This window comes from Ranitomeya variabilis, chromosome 6 (assembly GCF_051348905.1).
Source record: "Ranitomeya variabilis isolate aRanVar5 chromosome 6, aRanVar5.hap1, whole genome shotgun sequence".
Lineage (NCBI taxonomy): Eukaryota > Metazoa > Chordata > Amphibia > Anura > Dendrobatidae > Ranitomeya > Ranitomeya variabilis.
In genome coordinates, this window is record NC_135237.1 from 181,623,133 (window position 1) to 181,642,220 (window position 19,088).

Sequence of the window (19,088 nt, forward strand, 5' to 3'; positions counted from 1 at the left end):
AGCAGGCGAAAACTTTCTAGAAAAGAAAGCACACGGCTTCATCAAGGAGCCATCAGAACTTCTCTGAGACAAAACAGCCCCTGCCCCAATCTCAGAAGCATCAACCTCGACCTGAAAAGGGAGCAAAACATCTGGCTGACGCAACACAGGGGCCGAAGTAAAATGACGTTTAAGCTCCTGAAAAGCCTCAACGGCCGCAGGGGACCAATTCTCCACATTAGCGCCTTTCTAAATGGCCTGAACTTTAACAGGATCCATCTCGATAGTAGAAGGGGAAAAAATGAAGCCCAAAAAGGAAACCTTCTGAACTCCAAAGAGGCATTTAGAGCCCTTCACAAACAACGCATTGGCACGAAGGACCTGGAACACCATCCTGACCTGCCTTACATGAGACTCCCAATCATCCGAAAAGACCAAAATATCATCCAAATATACGATCATGAACCTATCCAGATACTTCCGGAAGATGTCGTGCATAAAGGACTGAAACACAGATGGAGCATTAGAAAGCCCGAATGGCATCACCAGGTACTCAAAATGGCCCTCGGGCGTATTAAATGCTGTTTTCCATTCATCGCCCTGTTTAATACCCACAAGATTATACGCCCCTCGAAGGTCAATCTTGGTAAACCAACTAGCCCCCTTAATCCGAGCAAACAAATCAGAGAACAGAGGCAAAGGGTACTGAAATTTGACAGTGATTTTATTGAGAAGGTGGTAATCTATACAGGGTCTCAGAGAGCCATCGTTCTTGGCCACAAAAAAGAACCCTGCTCCCAACGGCAACGAAGACGGGCGAATATGCCCTTTCTCCAAGGACTCCTTTACATAACTCCGCATAGCGGCATGTTCTGGCACAGATAAATTGAACAGTCGGCCCTTGGGGAACTTACTACCAGGAATCAAATTAATAGCGCAATCACAGTCCCTATGAGGAGGTAGGGCACTGGACTTGGGCTCATCAAATACATCCTGGTAATCCGACAAAAACTCAGGGACTTCAGAAGGAGTGGAAGAAGAAATTGACATCAAAGGAACATCACCATGTATCCCTTGACAACCCCAACTAGACACAGACATTGATTTCCAATCCAGTACTGGATTATGAACCTGTAACCATGGCAAACCCAACACGACAACATCATGCAAGTTATGCAACACCAAAAAGCGAATATTTTCCTGATGTGCGGGAGCCATGTGCATGGTCAGCTGAGTCCAGTACTGAGGTTTATTCTTGGCCAATGGCGTAGCATCAATCCCCCTTAAGGGAATAGGACTCTGCAAAGGCTCCAAGGAAAAACCACAGCGCCTGGCAAACTCCAAGTCCATCAAGTTCAGGGCAGCGCCCAAATCCACAAATGCCATAACAGAGTAGGACGACAATGAGCAAATCAGAGTAACAGATAAGAGAAATTTAGGCTGCAAAGTACTAATGTGTCGTGAAATTGGATTTTGGGCTCCCCCGGTGGCCACTGGTGGAATTGAACTTGTGTGCATCATCCCCTCTGTTCACCTGTTCCCATCAGGATGTGGGAGTCGCTATTTAACCTTGCTCCTCTGTCACTTCCATGCCGGTCAACATTGTAATCAGAAGCCTTTCTGTGCATGTTCCTGCTACCAGACAACTTCCAGCTAAGTCGGACTTTTGTCCTTGTTTGTTTTTTGCATTTTGTTCCAGTTCACAGCTGCAGTTTCGTTTCTGTGTCTGGAAAGCTCTTGTGATCTGAAATTGCCACTCTGATGTTATGAGTTAATACTAGAGTCTTAAAGTAATTTCAGGATGGTGTATTGATAGGGTTTTCAGCTGACCATGAAAGTACCCTTTCTGTCTTCCTGCTATCTAGTAAGCGGACCTCGATTTTGCTAAACCTATTTTCATACTACGTTTGTCATTTTCATCTTAAATCACCGCCAATATATGTGGGGGCCTCTGTCTGCCTTTCGGGGAAATTTCTCTAGAGGTGAGCCAGGACTATATTTTCCTCTGCCAGGATTAGTTAGTCCTCCGGCCGGCGCTGGGCGTCTAGGGATAAAACGCAGGCTACGCTACCCGGCTACTGTTAGTTGTGCGGCAGGTTTAGTTCATGGTCAGTTTAAGTTTCCATCCTTCCAAGAGCTAGTTCCTATGTATGCTGGGCTATGTTCTCTTGCCATTGAGAACCATAACAGTTGCTGGGCTATGTTCTCTTGCCATTGAGAACCATAACAGTTTGACCGGCCCACAAAGGGTTAAATTAATTGGCAGAGAAAGGAGAGAAAAAAGAAGTCTGCTGAAAATTTTTTTTTTTTTTTTTTTTTCCTTCAGTTCTGAGTGTGCTTTCAATTGAATCACTTGCAAGTCTGCCTATATTGCAGCCTTCCTCTCTCTCTCTCCTTCTAATCCTGGAATGGCTCTGTGTTCACCTGTTTAAAATGGATATTCAGAGTTTAGCTGCAGGTTTGAATAATCTCACCACGAAAGTTCAAAACTTACAAGATTTTGTTGTTCATGTTCCTATATCTGAACCTAGAATTCCTTTGCCTGAATTTTTCTCGGGGAATAGATCTTGCTTTCAAAATTTCAAAAATAATTGCAAGTTGTTTTTGTCCCTGAAATCTCGCTCTGCTGGAGATCCTGCTCAGCAGGTCAGGATTGTGATTTCCTTGCTCCGGGGCGACCCTCAAGATTGGGCTTTTGCATTGGCTCCAGGGGATCCTGCGTTGCTCAATGTGGATGCGTTTTTTCTGGCCTTGGGGTTGCTTTATGAGGAACCTCATTTAGAGCTTCAGGCGGAAAAAGCCTTGAAGTCCCTATCTCAGGGGCAAGATGAAGTTGAAATATACTGCCAAAAATTCCGTAAATGGTCTGTGCTTACTCAGTGGAATGAGTGCGCCCTGGCGGCGAATTTCAGAGAGGGTCTCTCTGATGCCGTTAAGGATGTTATGGTGGGGTTCCCTGTGCCTGCGGGTCTGAATGAGTCCATGACAATGGCTATCCAGATCGATAGACGTCTGCGGGAGCGCAAACCTGTGCACCATTTGGCGGTGTCTACTGAGAAGACGCCAGAGAATATGCAATGTGATAGAATTCTGTCCAGAAGCGAACGGCAGAATTTTAGACGAAAAAATGGGTTGTGCTTTTATTGTGGTGATTCAACTCATGTTATATCAGCATGCTCTAAGCGTACTAAGAAGCTTGATAAGTCAGTTTCAATTGGCACTTTTCAGTCTAAGTTTATTCTATCTGTGACCCTGATTTGTTCTTTATCATCTATTACCGCGGATGCCTATGTCGACTCTGGCGCCGCTTTGAGTCTTATGGATTGGTCCTTTGCCAAACGCTGTGGGTATGATTTAGAGCCTCTTGAAACTCCTATACCTCTGAAGGGGATTGACTCCACCCCATTGGCTAGTAATAAACCACAATACTGGACACAAGTAACTATGCAAATTAATCCGGATCATCAGGAGATTATTCGCTTTCTTGTGCTGTATAATCTACATGATGTGTTGGTGCTTGGATTGCCATGGCTGCAATCTCATAACCCAGTCCTCGACTGGAACGCTATGTCTGTGTTAAGCTGGGGATGTAAGGGGATGCATGGGGACGTACCTTTGGTTTCCATTTCGTCATCTATTCCCTCTGAGATTCCTGAATTCTTGTCGGACTATCGTGACGTTTTTGAAGAACCTAAGCTTGGTTCATTACCTCCGCACCGGGAGTGCGATTGTGCCATAGATTTGATTCCGGGTAGTAAATACCCTAAGGGTCGTTTATTTAATCTGTCTGTGCCTGAACATGCTGCTATGCGAGAATATATAAAGGAGTCCTTGGAAAAGGGACATATTCGTCCTTCGTCATCTCCCTTAGGAGCCGGTTTTTTCTTTGTGTCTAAGAAAGATGGCTCTTTGAGGCCGTGTATTGATTATCGGCTTTTGAATAAAATCACGGTTAAATATCAATATCCGTTGCCACTGCTGACTGATTTGTTTGCTCGCATAAAGGGGGCCAAGTGGTTCTCTAAGATAGATCTCCGTGGGGCGTATAATTTGGTGCGAATTAAGCAGGGGGATGAGTGGAAAACCGCATTTAATACGCCCGAGGGCCACTTTGAGTATTTGGTGATGCCTTTTGGCCTTTCAAATGCCCCTTCAGTCTTTCAGTCCTTTATGCATGACATTTTCCGTGATTATTTGGATAAATTTATGATCGTGTATCTGGATGATATTCTGATTTTTTCGGATGACTGGGACTCTCATGTCCAGCAGGTCAGGAGGGTTTTTCAGGTTTTGCGGTCTAATTCCTTGTGTGTGAAGGGTTCTAAGTGCGTTTTTGGGGTTCAAAAGATTTCCTTCTTGGGATACATTTTTTCCCCCTCTTCCATCGAGATGGATCCTGTCAAGGTTCGGGCTATTTGTGATTGGACGCAACCCTCTTCTCTTAAGAGTCTTCAGAAATTTTTGGGCTTTGCTAACTTTTATCGTCGATTTATTGCTGGTTTTTCTGATGTTGTTAAACCATTGACTGATTTGACTAAGAAGGGTGCTGATGTTGCTGATTGGTCCCCTGCTGCTGTGGAGGCCTTTCGGGAGCTTAAGCGCCGCTTTTCTTCCGCCCCTGTGTTGCGTCAGCCTGATGTTGCTCTTCCTTTTCAGGTTGAGGTCGACGCTTCTGAAATCGGAGCTGGGGCGGTTTTGTCGCAAAGAAGTTCCGACTGCTCCGTGATGAAACCTTGTGCTTTTTTTTCTCGTAAATTTTCGCCCGCCGAGCGGAATTATGATATTGGGAATCGGGAGCTTTTGGCCATGAAGTGGGCTTTTGAGGAGTGGCGTCATTGGCTTGAGGGGGCTAGACATCAGGTGGTGGTATTGACCGACCACAAAAATTTAATTTATCTTGAGTCCGCCAGACGCCTGAATCCTAGACAGGCGCGCTGGTCGTTGTTTTTCTCTCGGTTTAATTTTGTGGTGTCATACCTACCGGGTTCTAAGAATGTTAAGGCGGATGCCCTTTCTAGGAGTTTTGAGCCTGACTCCCCTGGTAATTCTGAACCTACAGGTATCCTTAAGGATGGAGTGATATTGTCTGCCGTTTCTCCAGACCTGCGGCGGGCCTTGCAGGATTTTCAGGCGGATAGACCTGATCGTTGCCCACCTGGTAGACTGTTTGTTCCTGATGATTGGACCAGTAAAGTCATTTCTGAGGTTCATTCTTCTGCGTTGGCAGGTCATCCTGGAATCTTTGGTACCAGGGATTTGGTGGCAAGGTCCTTCTGGTGGCCTTCCCTGTCACGAGATGTACGAGGCTTTGTGCAGTCTTGTGACGTTTGTGCTCGGGCCAAGCCTTGTTGTTCTCGGGCTAGTGGATTGTTGTTGCCCTTGCCTATCCCGAAGAGGCCTTGGACGCACATCTCGATGGATTTTATTTCGGATCTTCCTGTTTCTCAGAAGATGTCTGTCATCTGGGTGGTGTGTGACCGTTTCTCTAAGATGGTCCATTTGGTTCCCCTGCCTAAGTTGCCTTCTTCTTCCGAGTTGGTTCCTCTGTTTTTTCAAAATGTGGTTCGTTTGCATGGTATTCCGGAGAATATCGTTTCTGACAGAGGAACCCAATTCGTGTCTAGATTTTGGCGGGCATTCTGTGCTAGGATGGGCATAGATTTGTCTTTCTCGTCTGCTTTCCATCCTCAGACTAATGGCCAGACCGAGCGGACGAATCAGACTTTGGAGACATATTTGAGGTGTTTTGTGTCTGCAGATCAGGATGATTGGGTTGCTTTTTTGCCTTTAGCGGAGTTTGCCCTCAATAATCGGGCCAGCTCTGCCACCTTGGTGTCTCCTTTTTTCTGTAATTCGGGGTTTCATCCTCGATTTTCCTCCGGTCAGGTGGAATCTTCGGATTGTCCTGGAGTGGATGCTGTGGTGGAGAGGTTGCATCAGATTTGGGGGCAGGTGGTGGACAATTTGAAGTTGTCCCAGGAGAAGACTCAGCTTTTTGCCAACCGCCGGCGTCGGGTTGGTCCTCGGCTTTGTGTCGGGGACTTGGTGTGGTTGTCTTCTCGTTTTGTCCCTATGAGGGTTTCTTCTCCTAAGTTTAAGCCTCGGTTCATCGGCCCGTACAAGATATTGGAGATTCTTAACCCTGTGTCCTTCCGTTTGGACCTACCTGCATCTTTTTCTATTCATAATGTTTTTCATCGGTCATTGTTGCGCAGGTATGAGGTACCGGTTGTGCCTTCCGTTGAGCCTCCTGCTCCGGTGTTGGTTGAGGGCGAGTTGGAGTACGTTGTGGAAAAAATCTTGGACTCCCGTGTTTCCAGACGGAAACTCCAGTATCTGGTCAAATGGAAGGGATACGGTCAGGAGGATAATTCTTGGGTGACTGCCTCTGATGTTCATGCCTCCGATCTGGTCCGTGCCTTTCATAGGGCTCATCCTGATCGCCCTGGTGGTTCTGGTGAGGGTTCGGTGCCCCCTCCTTGAGGGGGGGGTACTGTCGTGAAATTGGATTTTGGGCTCCCCCGGTGGCCACTGGTGGAATTGAACTTGTGTGCATCATCCCCTCTGTTCACCTGTTCCCATCAGGATGTGGGAGTCGCTATTTAACCTTGCTCCTCTGTCACTTCCATGCCGGTCAACATTGTAATCAGAAGCCTTTCTGTGCATGTTCCTGCTACCAGACAACTTCCAGCTAAGTCGGACTTTTGTCCTTGTTTGTTTTTTGCATTTTGTTCCAGTTCACAGCTGCAGTTTCGTTTCTGTGTCTGGAAAGCTCTTGTGATCTGAAATTGCCACTCTGATGTTATGAGTTAATACTAGAGTCTTAAAGTAATTTCAGGATGGTGTATTGATAGGGTTTTCAGCTGACCATGAAAGTACCCTTTCTGTCTTCCTGCTATCTAGTAAGCGGACCTCGATTTTGCTAAACCTATTTTCATACTACGTTTGTCATTTTCATCTTAAATCACCGCCAATATATGTGGGGGCCTCTGTCTGCCTTTCGGGGAAATTTCTCTAGAGGTGAGCCAGGACTATATTTTCCTCTGCCAGGATTAGTTAGTCCTCCGGCCGGCGCTGGGCGTCTAGGGATAAAACGCAGGCTACGCTACCCGGCTACTGTTAGTTGTGCGGCAGGTTTAGTTCATGGTCAGTTTAAGTTTCCATCCTTCCAAGAGCTAGTTCCTATGTATGCTGGGCTATGTTCTCTTGCCATTGAGAACCATAACAGTTGCTGGGCTATGTTCTCTTGCCATTGAGAACCATAACACTAATGGTGACAGACCTAGCGAACCTCTTAGTGCGCTTAGGACAATCAGAGATAGCATGAGAGGAGTCACCACAGTAAAAACACAGCCCATTCTGACGTCTGTGTTCTTGCCGTTCAGCTCTGGTCAAAGTCCTATCACATTGCATAGGCTCAGGCCTCTGCTCAGAGGACACCGCCAAATGGTGCACAACTTTGCGCTCGCGCAAACGCCGATCAATCTGAATGTCCAAAGACGTTGACTCATTCAGACCAGCAGGCATGGGGAACCCCACCATAACATCCTTAAGGGCTTCAGAAAGACCCTTTCTGAAAATTGCTGCCAGGGCACACTCATTCCATTGGGTAAGCACACACCACTTTCTAAACTTCTGGCAATATACTGCTGCTTCATCCTGACCCTGACATAGAGTCAGCAAGATCTTTTCTGCCTGATCCACAGAATTAGGTTCGTCATAAAGCAATCCAAGCGCTAGAAAAAATGCATCCACATTAAGCAATGCAGGATTTCCTGGCTCAAGGGAGAATGCCCAGTCTTGCGGGTCACCACGCAACAAAGAAATAATAATCTTTACTTGCTGAATGGGATCACCAGAGGAGCGGGGTTTCAGAGCAAGAAACAGTCTGCAATTATTTTTGAAATTCAAAAATTTAGATCTATCCCCAGAAAACAAATCAGGAATTGGAATTCTAGGCTCTAACATCGGATTCTGAACTACATAATCTTGAATACTCTGTACCCTAGCAGTGAGTTGATCCACACAAGAGGACAAACCTTGAATATCCATATCTACACCTGAGTCCTGAACCACCCAGAGGTTAAGGGGAAAAGAAAGACAAAACAAGCTGCAAAGAAAAAAAAATTGACTCAGAACTTCTCTTATCCCTCTTTTGAGATGCATTAACACTTTGATGGCCAGCTGTACTGTTATGGACCTGGTGGTTAGGAGCACCCGAAATGACCTGATGGTTAAAACAGAAAACCTGGGACAAGCTCTGAGGAGGTGGTAACTCTACTGACCGCAATCCCTAATCCTATCACACACACTAGAAATAGCCGTGGAGCGTACCTAACTCTCCCTAGATGCCTCTTCACAGCCTAAGAGCTAACTACCCCTAAAGATAGAAATAGCAGCCTACCTTGCCTCAGAGAAATTCCCCAAAGTAAAGGTAGCCCCCCACAAATATTAACTGTGAGTTAAGAGGGAAGTAACAAACACAGGAATGAAACAGATTTTAGCAAAGGAGGCCGAATCTTCTCTAGATAGACAGAGGATAGGAAAGGGAACTATGCGGTCAGTATTAAAAACTACAAAAACCACGCAGAGTAGCATGTACTGAAAAATATATACAAAAACCGATGAACAGCAAATGACTAGCAAGGACTTAGCTTCTGCTGGAGTAGACAGGTCATCAGAGAAATCCAAGAGAGATCTGAACCAGTACTGAGACATTGACAGCTGGCATGAACTAACGACCTGGGCAGAGTTAAATAGGGAAGCCAGCAGAAGCAATAAACGAGGGCAGCTGAGAAAGCCAACCTCAAAGATCAGCAGTTCCACTCAAGCCACCAGAGGGTGTCCAAGGACAGAACTCACCAAAGTACCATTCACGACCACAGGAGGGAGCCCGAGAACGGAATTCACAACAGAACTCCTTCAAGATTGTTGGAAGACCATTCCCGGTGACTACCTCTCGAAGCTCATCAAGAGAATGCCAAGAGTGTGCAAAGCAGTCATCAAAGCAAAAGGTGGCTACTTTGAAGAACCTAGAATATAAGACATAATTTCAGTTGTTTCACACTTTTTTGTTAAGTATATAATTCTACATGTGTTAATTCATAGTTTTGATGCCTTCAGTGTGAATGTACAATTTTCATAGTCATGAAAATACAGAAAAAACTTTAAATGAGAAGGTGTGTCCAAACTTTTGGTCTGTACTGTATAATGGCCCCCACCTAAGCACCCGAACTGTATAATGGCCTCCACATTAGTCACCCAGCTGTATAATGGCCCCTGCATTAGTCCAGAAGCTGTATAATGGAGTCTGTGTTAGGCCAGAAGCTGTATGATGGCCTCTGTGATAGTCACCAAGCTGTATTATGGCCCCTGCATTAGTCACCCAGCTGTATAATGGTCCCTGCATTAGTCCAGAAGCTGTATAATGGAGTCTGTGTTAGGCCAGAAGCTGTATGATGGCCTCTGTGTTAGTCACCAAGCTGTAAAATGGCCCCTGCATTAGTCACTAAGCTGTATAATGGCCCCTGCATTAGTCCAGAAGCTGTATAATGGCCCCTGCATTAGTCCAGAAGCTGTATAATGGCCCCTCCATTAGTCACCAAGCTGCATAATGGCCCCTGCATTAGTCACCCAGCTGTATAATGGCCCCTGCATTAGTCACCAAGCTGTATAATGGCCTCTGTGTTAGTCACCAAGCTGTATAATTTCCCCTGCATTAGTCTACAAGCTGTATAATGCCCCCTGCATTAGTCCAGAAGCAGTATAATGACCCCTGCATTAGTCCAGAAGCTGTATAATGGCCCGCAAACTGTATAATATTCCCCCCACGTTTGCTCCCAAACTGTATAGTTGCCCCCACACTAGCTCCCAAACTGTATAAGGATCCACCCACATTAGCTCCCAAACTGTTAAATGGCCCCCACATTAGCTCCCAAACTATAATGGCCCCCACACTATATAATGGCCCCTGCATTAGGCCCCAAGCTAAAAAATGACCCCACATTAGCTCCCACACTTTAATGGCCCCTGCATTAGTCTGTAAGCTGTATAATGGTCCCCACAGTAGCTACCACACTATATAATGGTCCCTGCTTCAAACGCCAAGATATATAATGGCCCCCACCTAAGCACCCGAACTGTATAATGGCCTCCACATTAGTCACCCAGCTGTATAATGGCCCCTGCATTAGTCCAGAAGCTGTATAATGGCATCTGTGTTAGTCACCAAGCTGTATTATGGCCCCTGCATTAGTCACCCAGCTGTATAATGGTCCCTGCATTAGTCCAGAAGCTGTATAATGGAGTCTGTGTTAGGCCAGAAGCTGTATGATGGCCTGTGTGTTAGTCACCAAGCTGTAAAATGGCCCCTGCATTAGTCACCAAGCTGTATAATGGCCCCTGCATTAGTCCAGAAGCTGTATAATGGCCCCTCCATTAGTCACCAAGCTGCATAATGGCCCCTGCATTAGTCACCCGGCTGTTTAATGGCCCCTGCATTAGTCACCAAGCTGTATAATGGCCTCTGTGTTAGTCACCAAGCTGTATAATTTCCCCTGCATTAGTCTACAAGCTGTATAATGCCCCCTGCATTAGTCACAAGCTGTATAATGGCCCCTGCATTAGTCACCAAGCTGTATAATGACCCCTGCATTAGTCCAGAAGCTGTATAATGGCCCCTGTATTCGTCACAAGCTGTATAATGGCCCCTGCTTTAGTCACCAAGCTGTATAATGGCCCCTGCATTAGTCGCCAAGCTGTATAATGGCCCTGCATTAGTCACCCTGCTGTATAATGGCCACTGCATTAGTCACCAAGGTGTATAATGGTCCCTGCATTTGTCACCCAGCTGTATAATGGCCCCTGCATTAGTCACCAAGCTGTATAATGGCCCCAGCATTTGTCACCAAGCTGTACAATGGTCCCTGCATTAGTTACCAAGCTGTATAATGGCCCCTGCATTAGTCCAGAAGCAGTATAATGACCCCTGCATTAGTCCACAAGCTGTATAATGGCCCCTGCATTAGTCACAAGCTGTATAATGGCCCCTGCATTAGTCACAAGCTGTATAATGGCCCCTGCATTAGTCACCAAGCTGTATAGTGGCCCCTGCATTAGTCGCCAAGCTGTATAATGGCCCCTGCATTAGTCACCCTGCTGTATAATGGCCACTGCATTAGTCACCAAGCTGTATAATGGCCCCTGCATTTGTCACCAAGCTGTACAATGGCCCCTGTATTAGTCACCAAGCTGTATAATAGGCCCCGCATTAGACCAAAAGCTTTATCATGGCCCCTGCATTAGCCCCCAAGCTGTATAATGGCCCCCAAATTAGCTCTCACACTTGGTGTATAGTAGCTCCTGCATCGATACCTACAAAGTATGAGGGCCCCCCCACTGTTTCAGGGTCCCACACACTATGTATAAGAGTCCTGCATTCTTTATGATGACCCCAGCTCACATCACAAGTTTTAATTTAAAAAAATATACTCACCTAACCCAGGTCCCCAAAGAGTCCAATGGCAAGGCAACGAGCTGTAATCACGCAAAGTAGATCGGTGCTATGCACGCTGATCAGTTAAGGGTAGTGTTGCTCTGGGTGGGCCACTCTGAACGCCGGAGTTGGGGTAGCTGCTGTCTCTGACCCCCCCATAGCTACGCTACTGGTTGAGAGGTATAGCCACATAGTAAACAGGGCTGTGTTGTTTATTTTGAGACCATTCATCTATCTCAAGATCAGAAAACAGCTGATTGGTAGAAGTGCTTGTTCCCCACAGATCTGATATTGATGACCTATCTTAAGGATTGTTCATTAATATTCTAAAAAGTCTGAAAAACTTCTTTAACACAATAAAATAATCGTTTTACAGAAAAAAGAAAAACATGGACCTTAGAAGTGGCTTTCTCCCTGACACTTGGACACAGATGTTCCTCAAACACAAGCCTCTCATACCCGCAGTAAGTAATTTGGGTATCAGTAACAAATATACACTCTTTTTCTTCTACAGTAAATAGTCAATAGAGCATAAGTTTGCGTGCAGTTGACAGCTTTAGTTATTACCTTGTTTCTATACTGTTAAATACATTAAATACATTTTTTGGTGAATAAACATATTCAATACTACCATACATCAAAGTTAATGATTTTGGATTGAAGCTTTGTGCAATATTTCAAAGATAGGCCTTTTTTAGATTTTCTAGTATACACTGCATATAAACTAGACAGTGTGGTTAGTCCCCATGAGACTGATATTTTTTACTTTTAAAATCCATGACTGAATGGCTGTATATGCCTCGTGTCCAGCTTGAGCGTGTCACAGCTCACGAGTAAGGCCACTTTCACACGTTCAGTATTTGGTCAGTATTTTGCACCAGTATTTGTAAGCCAAAACCAGGAGTGGGTGAAAACTACAGAAGTGGTGCACATGGTTCTGTTATACTTTTCTGACTAAATACTGAATGTGTGAACATGTCTTAAAGCAGAGTCACCGCACACAAAGCATGAGAGCTGCAGCTTGTACTGAGCAGTGTGAGATCTTAATAGAAATAGGTAAAGACACAATCAGGGCAGTACTGGTGATTCTGCCGTCAGATTTACAAAAATGTAATGAAATGGGCTTGGCTGGCATTAGATTTGGAGTAAGGGTTTAGGATTACAGCTCTTTAATATGTAGCTGTCTCTTTTTAAAAAGACCAAATGTAACTGAACAATTATGTCAAAGGCTCTTTAATTGGCTGCATGGGCTTTTCCCTCATTAATCAATCATGAATTAAGCAGGTAAAGGTCTGGAGCTGATTCCAGTTGTGGTATTTTCATTTGAAAGCTGCTGTGAACCCACAACATGTGGTTAAGGGAGCTCTCAATAGAAGAGAAATATACCATCATTAGGCTGAAAAAAATGAGAAATCGAGAGGTAGCAGAATTGTTAGGAGTGGCCAAATCAACAGTTTGGCATATTTTACCAAAAATTGCACTGGTGAGCTTGGGAACTATAAAAGGCCTGGATGTACACGGAAGACAACAGTGCTGGATGATCGCAGAATCCTTTCCATAGTGAAGAAAATCCCTTTGAGGGTTTACCACAAGGTGCAAACCATTCATTAGCCTTAAAAACAGAAAGGCCAGATTAGACTTTGCAAAAAAAATAACATATAAGGAAGCCATCCCAGTTCTGGAAAATAATTCTTATGACAAGTGAAGCTAAGATCAACCAGATTGATGTGAAGAAGAAAGTATGGAGAAGGTTTGAAATGGCTCAAGATCTAAAGCATACCACATCCTCTGTAAAACATGGTGGAGTGTCAGGCTGCCGCAATGCAGGTAGGTGCAAGCTTCACTAGATGGCAGTAGAGAGGAAGCAGGTCTGCACCTAAACAAAGCTGATCTGCAGTGCAGCAGTGAGGCTACCACAGGTGGCAGCAGAATAGTCAAACAAGCCGGTTCAATATAGTCAGTAGCGCAGTACCAAAGGAAAAGACAAAACTCAGAGTCAGAGACAAGCCAAAAGGTCAGTAACAGTCAGGAGCGGATAAGCCAAAAACAGAAGACAAAAACAGGTCAGGATACAAGCCAAGTTGAAACCAGGGAGGTCTGCACACTAAAAGGGAAACACTGAGTTAGGACGGGAACAGGGGAAAACAGACACGGGTTCAGGTAGAGAAAGCAGCAGGACAAATCAGGATATACCAAAGTCAGCTACACATGCTGTAGACAGAACTATAACTGACACCGCCTGCAGGATGCAAGAGAGATAAATAGCAAAATCTGAAACCAGACTGAGGGTGAGAAAAGTTAACCCCTGACATGCTCAGACCGGGAAACAGGAAAATAGGACTCAAAACCCAGTCTAGATCATGACATGGAGGCCATTTGATGGCATGTGGGTGCATGGCTTCCAATGGCACTGGGTCACTAGCGTTAATTGATGATGTGACTGAAGACAGAAACTGCCAGATGAATTCTGAAGTGTACAGGACTATACATTCTGCTTAGATTCAACCAAATGCAGCAAGGTTGATTGGGCAATGCTTCACAGGACAATTGGGCAATGACCCAAAACAAACTGCAAAAGCAACCCGGGAGTATTTTAAGGCAAAGAAGTGGAATATTCTGCAATGGCAGAGATAATCACCAGATCGCAGCCCCATGGAGTAGCATTTCACATGCTTAAGACAAAACTTAACCCCTTAGTGACAGAGCCAATTTTGTACTTAATGACCAAGCCAATTTTTACAATTCTGACCACTGTCACTTTATGAGGTTGTAGCTCTGAAATGCTTCAATGTATCCAACTGATTGGGCAATGCTTCACAGGACAATTGGGCAATGACCCAAAACAAACTGCAAAAGCAACCCGGGAGTATTTTAAGGCAAAGAAGTGGAATATTCTGCAATGGCAGAGATAATCACCAGATCGCAGCCCCATGGAGTAGCATTTCACATGCTTAAGACAAAACTTAACCCCTTAGTGACAAAGCCAATTTTGTACTTAATGACCAAGCCAATTTTTACAATTCCGACCACTGTCACTTTATGAGGTTGTAGCTCTGAAATGCTTCAATGTATCCCACTGATTCTGTGACTGTTTATTCATGACATATTGTACTTCATGTTAGTGGTCAAATTTCTTTGGTATGAATTGCATTTATTTATGAAACAAATGAAAATTTGGCAAAAATTTAGAAAATTTTGCAATTTTCAAACTTTTAATTTTTGTGCCCTTAAATCGGAGAATCATATTGCACAAAATAGTTAACATTTCCCACATATTTACTTTACATCAGCACAATTTTGGAAACTTCATTTTCTTTTTGTTAGGACATTATAAGGGTTAAAATTTGACCAGCAATTTCTCATTTTTCCAACAAAATTTACAAAACCATTTTTTTAGGGAGCACCTCACATTTGAAGTGAGTTTGGGGGGTCCGTATAACAGAAAATACCCAAAAGTTACACCATTCTAAAAACTTCACCCCTCAAGGTGTGCAAAACCACATTCAAGAAGTTTATTAATCCTTCACGTTGTGTTTGGAGACCCCCCGATGTATCTAAACAGTGAAAACCCCAATTCTAACTCCAACCCTAACACTGCCCTAACCCAATCCCTAACCCTACCACACCTCTACCCCTAATCCCAACCCTAACCATAACCCTAACCACAACCCTAGCCCCAACACCACCCTAACCCCAACACCACAACCCTATCCCCAACAAAACCCTAACCTGAACACAACCTAACCCAACCCTAACCATATCTCTAAACCTAGCCCCAATCCTAACCCTAGCCCATCCCTAACCCGAGCTCTAACCCCAACCCTAGACCCAACCCAAACCCTAGCCTAACCCTAACCCTAACCCTAGCTCTAACCCCAACCCTAACCCTAATGGAAACATGGAAAAAATACATTTTTTAAATGTTATTATTTTTACCTATTTTAAGGGGTGATATAGGGGGTTTGATTTACTGTTTTTTACTTTTGATCGCTGTGATAGGGTCTATCACAGTGATCAAAATGAACTAATAAGAAAAATCTATTGTTGCCGGGTGCTGGCCATCAGATCTCGGCGGGCGCACTACATGTCCACCATTTTCTTCCCAGAAGAAGATTCCGAGGGCCAGGGGGACATGATCGGGGGATGCAGGAGGTGTCAGAGGTACTGGGGCTCGGGGGACCCCATTTCTTTCTCCTCTGATGTGCTAGATCATATCAGAGGAGAGAGAAATACAAGGGAAATCAGACTTTTTTTGTGGTCGCCGTTATTTGGTGAATAACGGCGATCGCAATACTGGGGACGGTAAAGACCAACCTGAATCATGTTCTCCGAGTCTCAGCTACCCCCAGTAGCTGAGACTTTGGAGAAATTCTGACTCTGGGCAGGCGCTACAACCTTATTTCTCAGCGCCATTAAAAAGCAGCGCTAAGGAATAAGTACCCTTAACTGCCGCTGTTAAAAGGCGTATTGGTGGCCGTTAAGGGGTTAAGGCACAAAGATCCCCAAACAAGCAGCAACTGAAGTCAGCTGCAGTAGAGCCCTGGCAAAACATCACAAAGGAGGAAACCCATGGTTCGGTAACATAAATAGCTTCCAGACTTCAGGCAGTCATTGCCTGTAAAGGATTCTCTACAAAGCATAAAAATAAACATTTTGTTTATGGTAAAATTAATTTGTCCAAATACTTTTGAGCCCATGAAATGAGGATTCTTTGTAGGAAAATGGTTGCAATTCCTAAATGTTTCTCAGGATATTTTTGTTTAACCCTTTTAATTAAACCTGAAAGTCTACACTTCAAATTTCATTTCAGTTGTTTAATTTTAAATAAAAACTAGTTACCGGTACATGTGGAGTCCAAATCACGAAGATTCGGTCACTGTCAAAATATTTCTGGACCTAACCGTATTTACTATGTGTAACCGATATGTACAGCTCTGGCAAAAATTAAGAGACCACTGCAAAATGTTGTTTGTCTGATTTTTCTCTTTATAGGTATATTTTTGAATAAAATGTGGTAGCAGTGCGGCTGAAGCTCCAGCCACTCATGTCATTCCAATGGACACACTTTTGTGACACACAGATACACAGCAATCATACAGCTCTGGCAAAAATTAAGAGACCACCACATCAAAACCCTGTCATGGGCAGCCCAATCTCCAGAACTGAACCCCATTGAAAACCTCTGGAATGTAATCAAGAGGAAGGTGGATAGTCACAAGCCATCAAACAAAGAACTGCTTACATTTTTGCGCCAGAAGCAGTGTGAAAGACTGGCGGAAAGCATGCCAAGACGCATGAAAGCTGTGATTAAACATCATGGTTATTCCACAAAATATTGATTTCTGAACTCTTCCTGAGTTAAAACATTAGTATTGTTGTTTCTGAAAGATTATGAACTTGTTTTCTTTGCATTATTTCAGGTCTGAAAGCACTGTTTTTTGTTTTTTTTTTGACTATTTTTCTTTGTCAGGAAAAAATACAAAAATTATTGCTTGGAAATTCAGAGACATGTTATCAGAAGTTTATAGAATAAAAGAACAGTTTACATTTTACTCAAAAATATACCTATAAAGAGAAAAATCAGACAAACTGAACATTTTGCAGTGGTCTCTTAATTTTTGCCAGAGCTGTATGTCTGAGGCTGGTTTCACATTTGCGTCTGTGCACGCAGCGTTTCAGCAGCTACATTTAAACATTACAGGTACATTTAATCATTACAGGTATATTTTTACATTACGGGTACATTTTTACATTACAGGTACATAATTAGTGGCGTAAACCATTCCGTCTTGCCATGCCACACATCCATTATCAGAAATAAAGTATGCAGCAAACTTATCCCTCATCTGGGCAACTTTCACTGTAGTCCTCAGAGGGTGATCTTGGTAATCATGCAATGTAACAGATTCCTCAGGTTCTAAGTTTGGTCGATCTTTTGCCAGGATGTAATTGTGCATAACAACACATGCTTTCACAACCTCATCAATTGTCTCAATTTTTAGATTTATGTCTGTGCCATTTAGATACCAGCAAGCCAAAGGCACACTCCACAGTTCTTCGTGCCCTTCTCAGTCGGTAGTTGAAAATCCGTTTGGTGTGATTCAAGCCCCTACTTGAGTTAGGTTTTAGGAGGTTGATACACATTTGAAAGGTCTCACACCCCAACCACAACAAACGGCATTGGCGGGCCTTCAGTGTTGGGAAGAGGTTGTGGCTGTGGAAAATTGAAATTATTATGATACAAACATTGGTCCATGTCAGAGTTTTTGAATGTCTGAGTCATTTCCTCGTCCAAATGATTAAGTCTCAAGGCGCGGTACACATAAATAAAAGGGGGGAAAAATATATTTCACCACCAGATGTGCACCAATAGGAAGTGTAATGGACAAACCGGAATAACACCTAAAAACATGAAGAAAAGAACTGAAACAAAGTCCAAAATGAAGTATAAATACCAAAATTTATTAAAATATATGATATAGTGGAACGGTGGAAAAAATACCATAAAAAACACAACACCAGGGACATATAAATAGCACTAAGAATAAATTAAATGTATAACCACAGTGGAGGTTTTCGACATATATGTGCATACCTATCTATGTAAACTATATAGGTATAAAAAGCAGGTATACCAAATGTCACGGGGAGACTAGGTGGGCAAGAGCTAATAACCCGGGCCCCTGCAATTTCCCTCAGACTAGGGAAATCCTGACTGACCCTCTACCTAGAGTTTACACTGATGGTGTGCATGTCTAGGCCTCGACCCTCGCCCTGTCTCCTGTTTCAACCCTAGGCTGAAACCACCACCCACCACCCAGTGAAAAGATCATACACCAATACCCACAGTTAGAACAGACAAGGATAACGGAAAATATACACCACGCCGCAGTCACTCAGGAATACACTATAAATGCGCAGGGCAAAATAAATACAAATATAGGAAGGAGTAAATAAGACAAAGGGAAATACACCACCAGCAACAATACTCCAACTACTAGCTCACCACTCCAGACCAAGATAACAACGCACAAGACAGAAGCTATAATCGGCGACGCCCAATGTTCAGGAGAGCTATTTAAAGGCAATGGGCATGGCCCAGCTTCCAATCCGAGCATCAGGTAAATTAACCCCGGACCAGCTAGATAAAATCTAGCCGACGCCAATGAGCACATAGTGGTCAAAAGCGCAATTACCGCTGTCTGTCGAACGACCTAGTCTGAACAGCGTCCGACATGACAGTACCCCGCCTTCTACGAGGGACCCCAGGGCCCTCACAGCTTATAGGACCCGGCTTGTCCGGATGGCGACGGTGAAAAAACCTGACCAGCCGATCCGCATGAATGTCCGAGGCTGGTACCCAGGACCTCTCCTCAGGCCCATAACCACGCCAGTGTACCAAGTACTGTAAAGTGCGGCGCACTACACGAGAGTCAACCACCTTGGAGACTTCAAATTCCAAGTTACCATTAGCTTGAATAATGAATAAATGGAGAATGTGCGGGAGTTTGAGTGCAAGAGTTCTACTGTCAACTACAGTCAGAACTGGAGATCTTAGGGATTGTGGTATACAGTCATGGCCGAAAGTGTTGGCACCCTTGAAACTGTTCCAAAA

At 44.2% G+C, this 19,088-nt stretch overlaps 1 protein-coding gene across 1 annotated transcript in view; it reads left to right on the forward strand.

The window, feature by feature from the left end:
* The window catches only part of RP9 (RP9 pre-mRNA splicing factor), a 206,610-nt gene that overhangs the window by 16,381 nt on the left and 171,141 nt on the right, over positions 1 to 19,088 (forward strand). The window contains exon 2 of the mRNA XM_077269293.1: positions 11,850 to 11,937. Coding sequence (XP_077125408.1) covers positions 11,863 to 11,937 — 75 coding nt within the window. The 5' untranslated portion in view covers positions 11,850 to 11,862. The remainder of the gene's footprint in view (positions 1 to 11,849; positions 11,938 to 19,088) is intronic.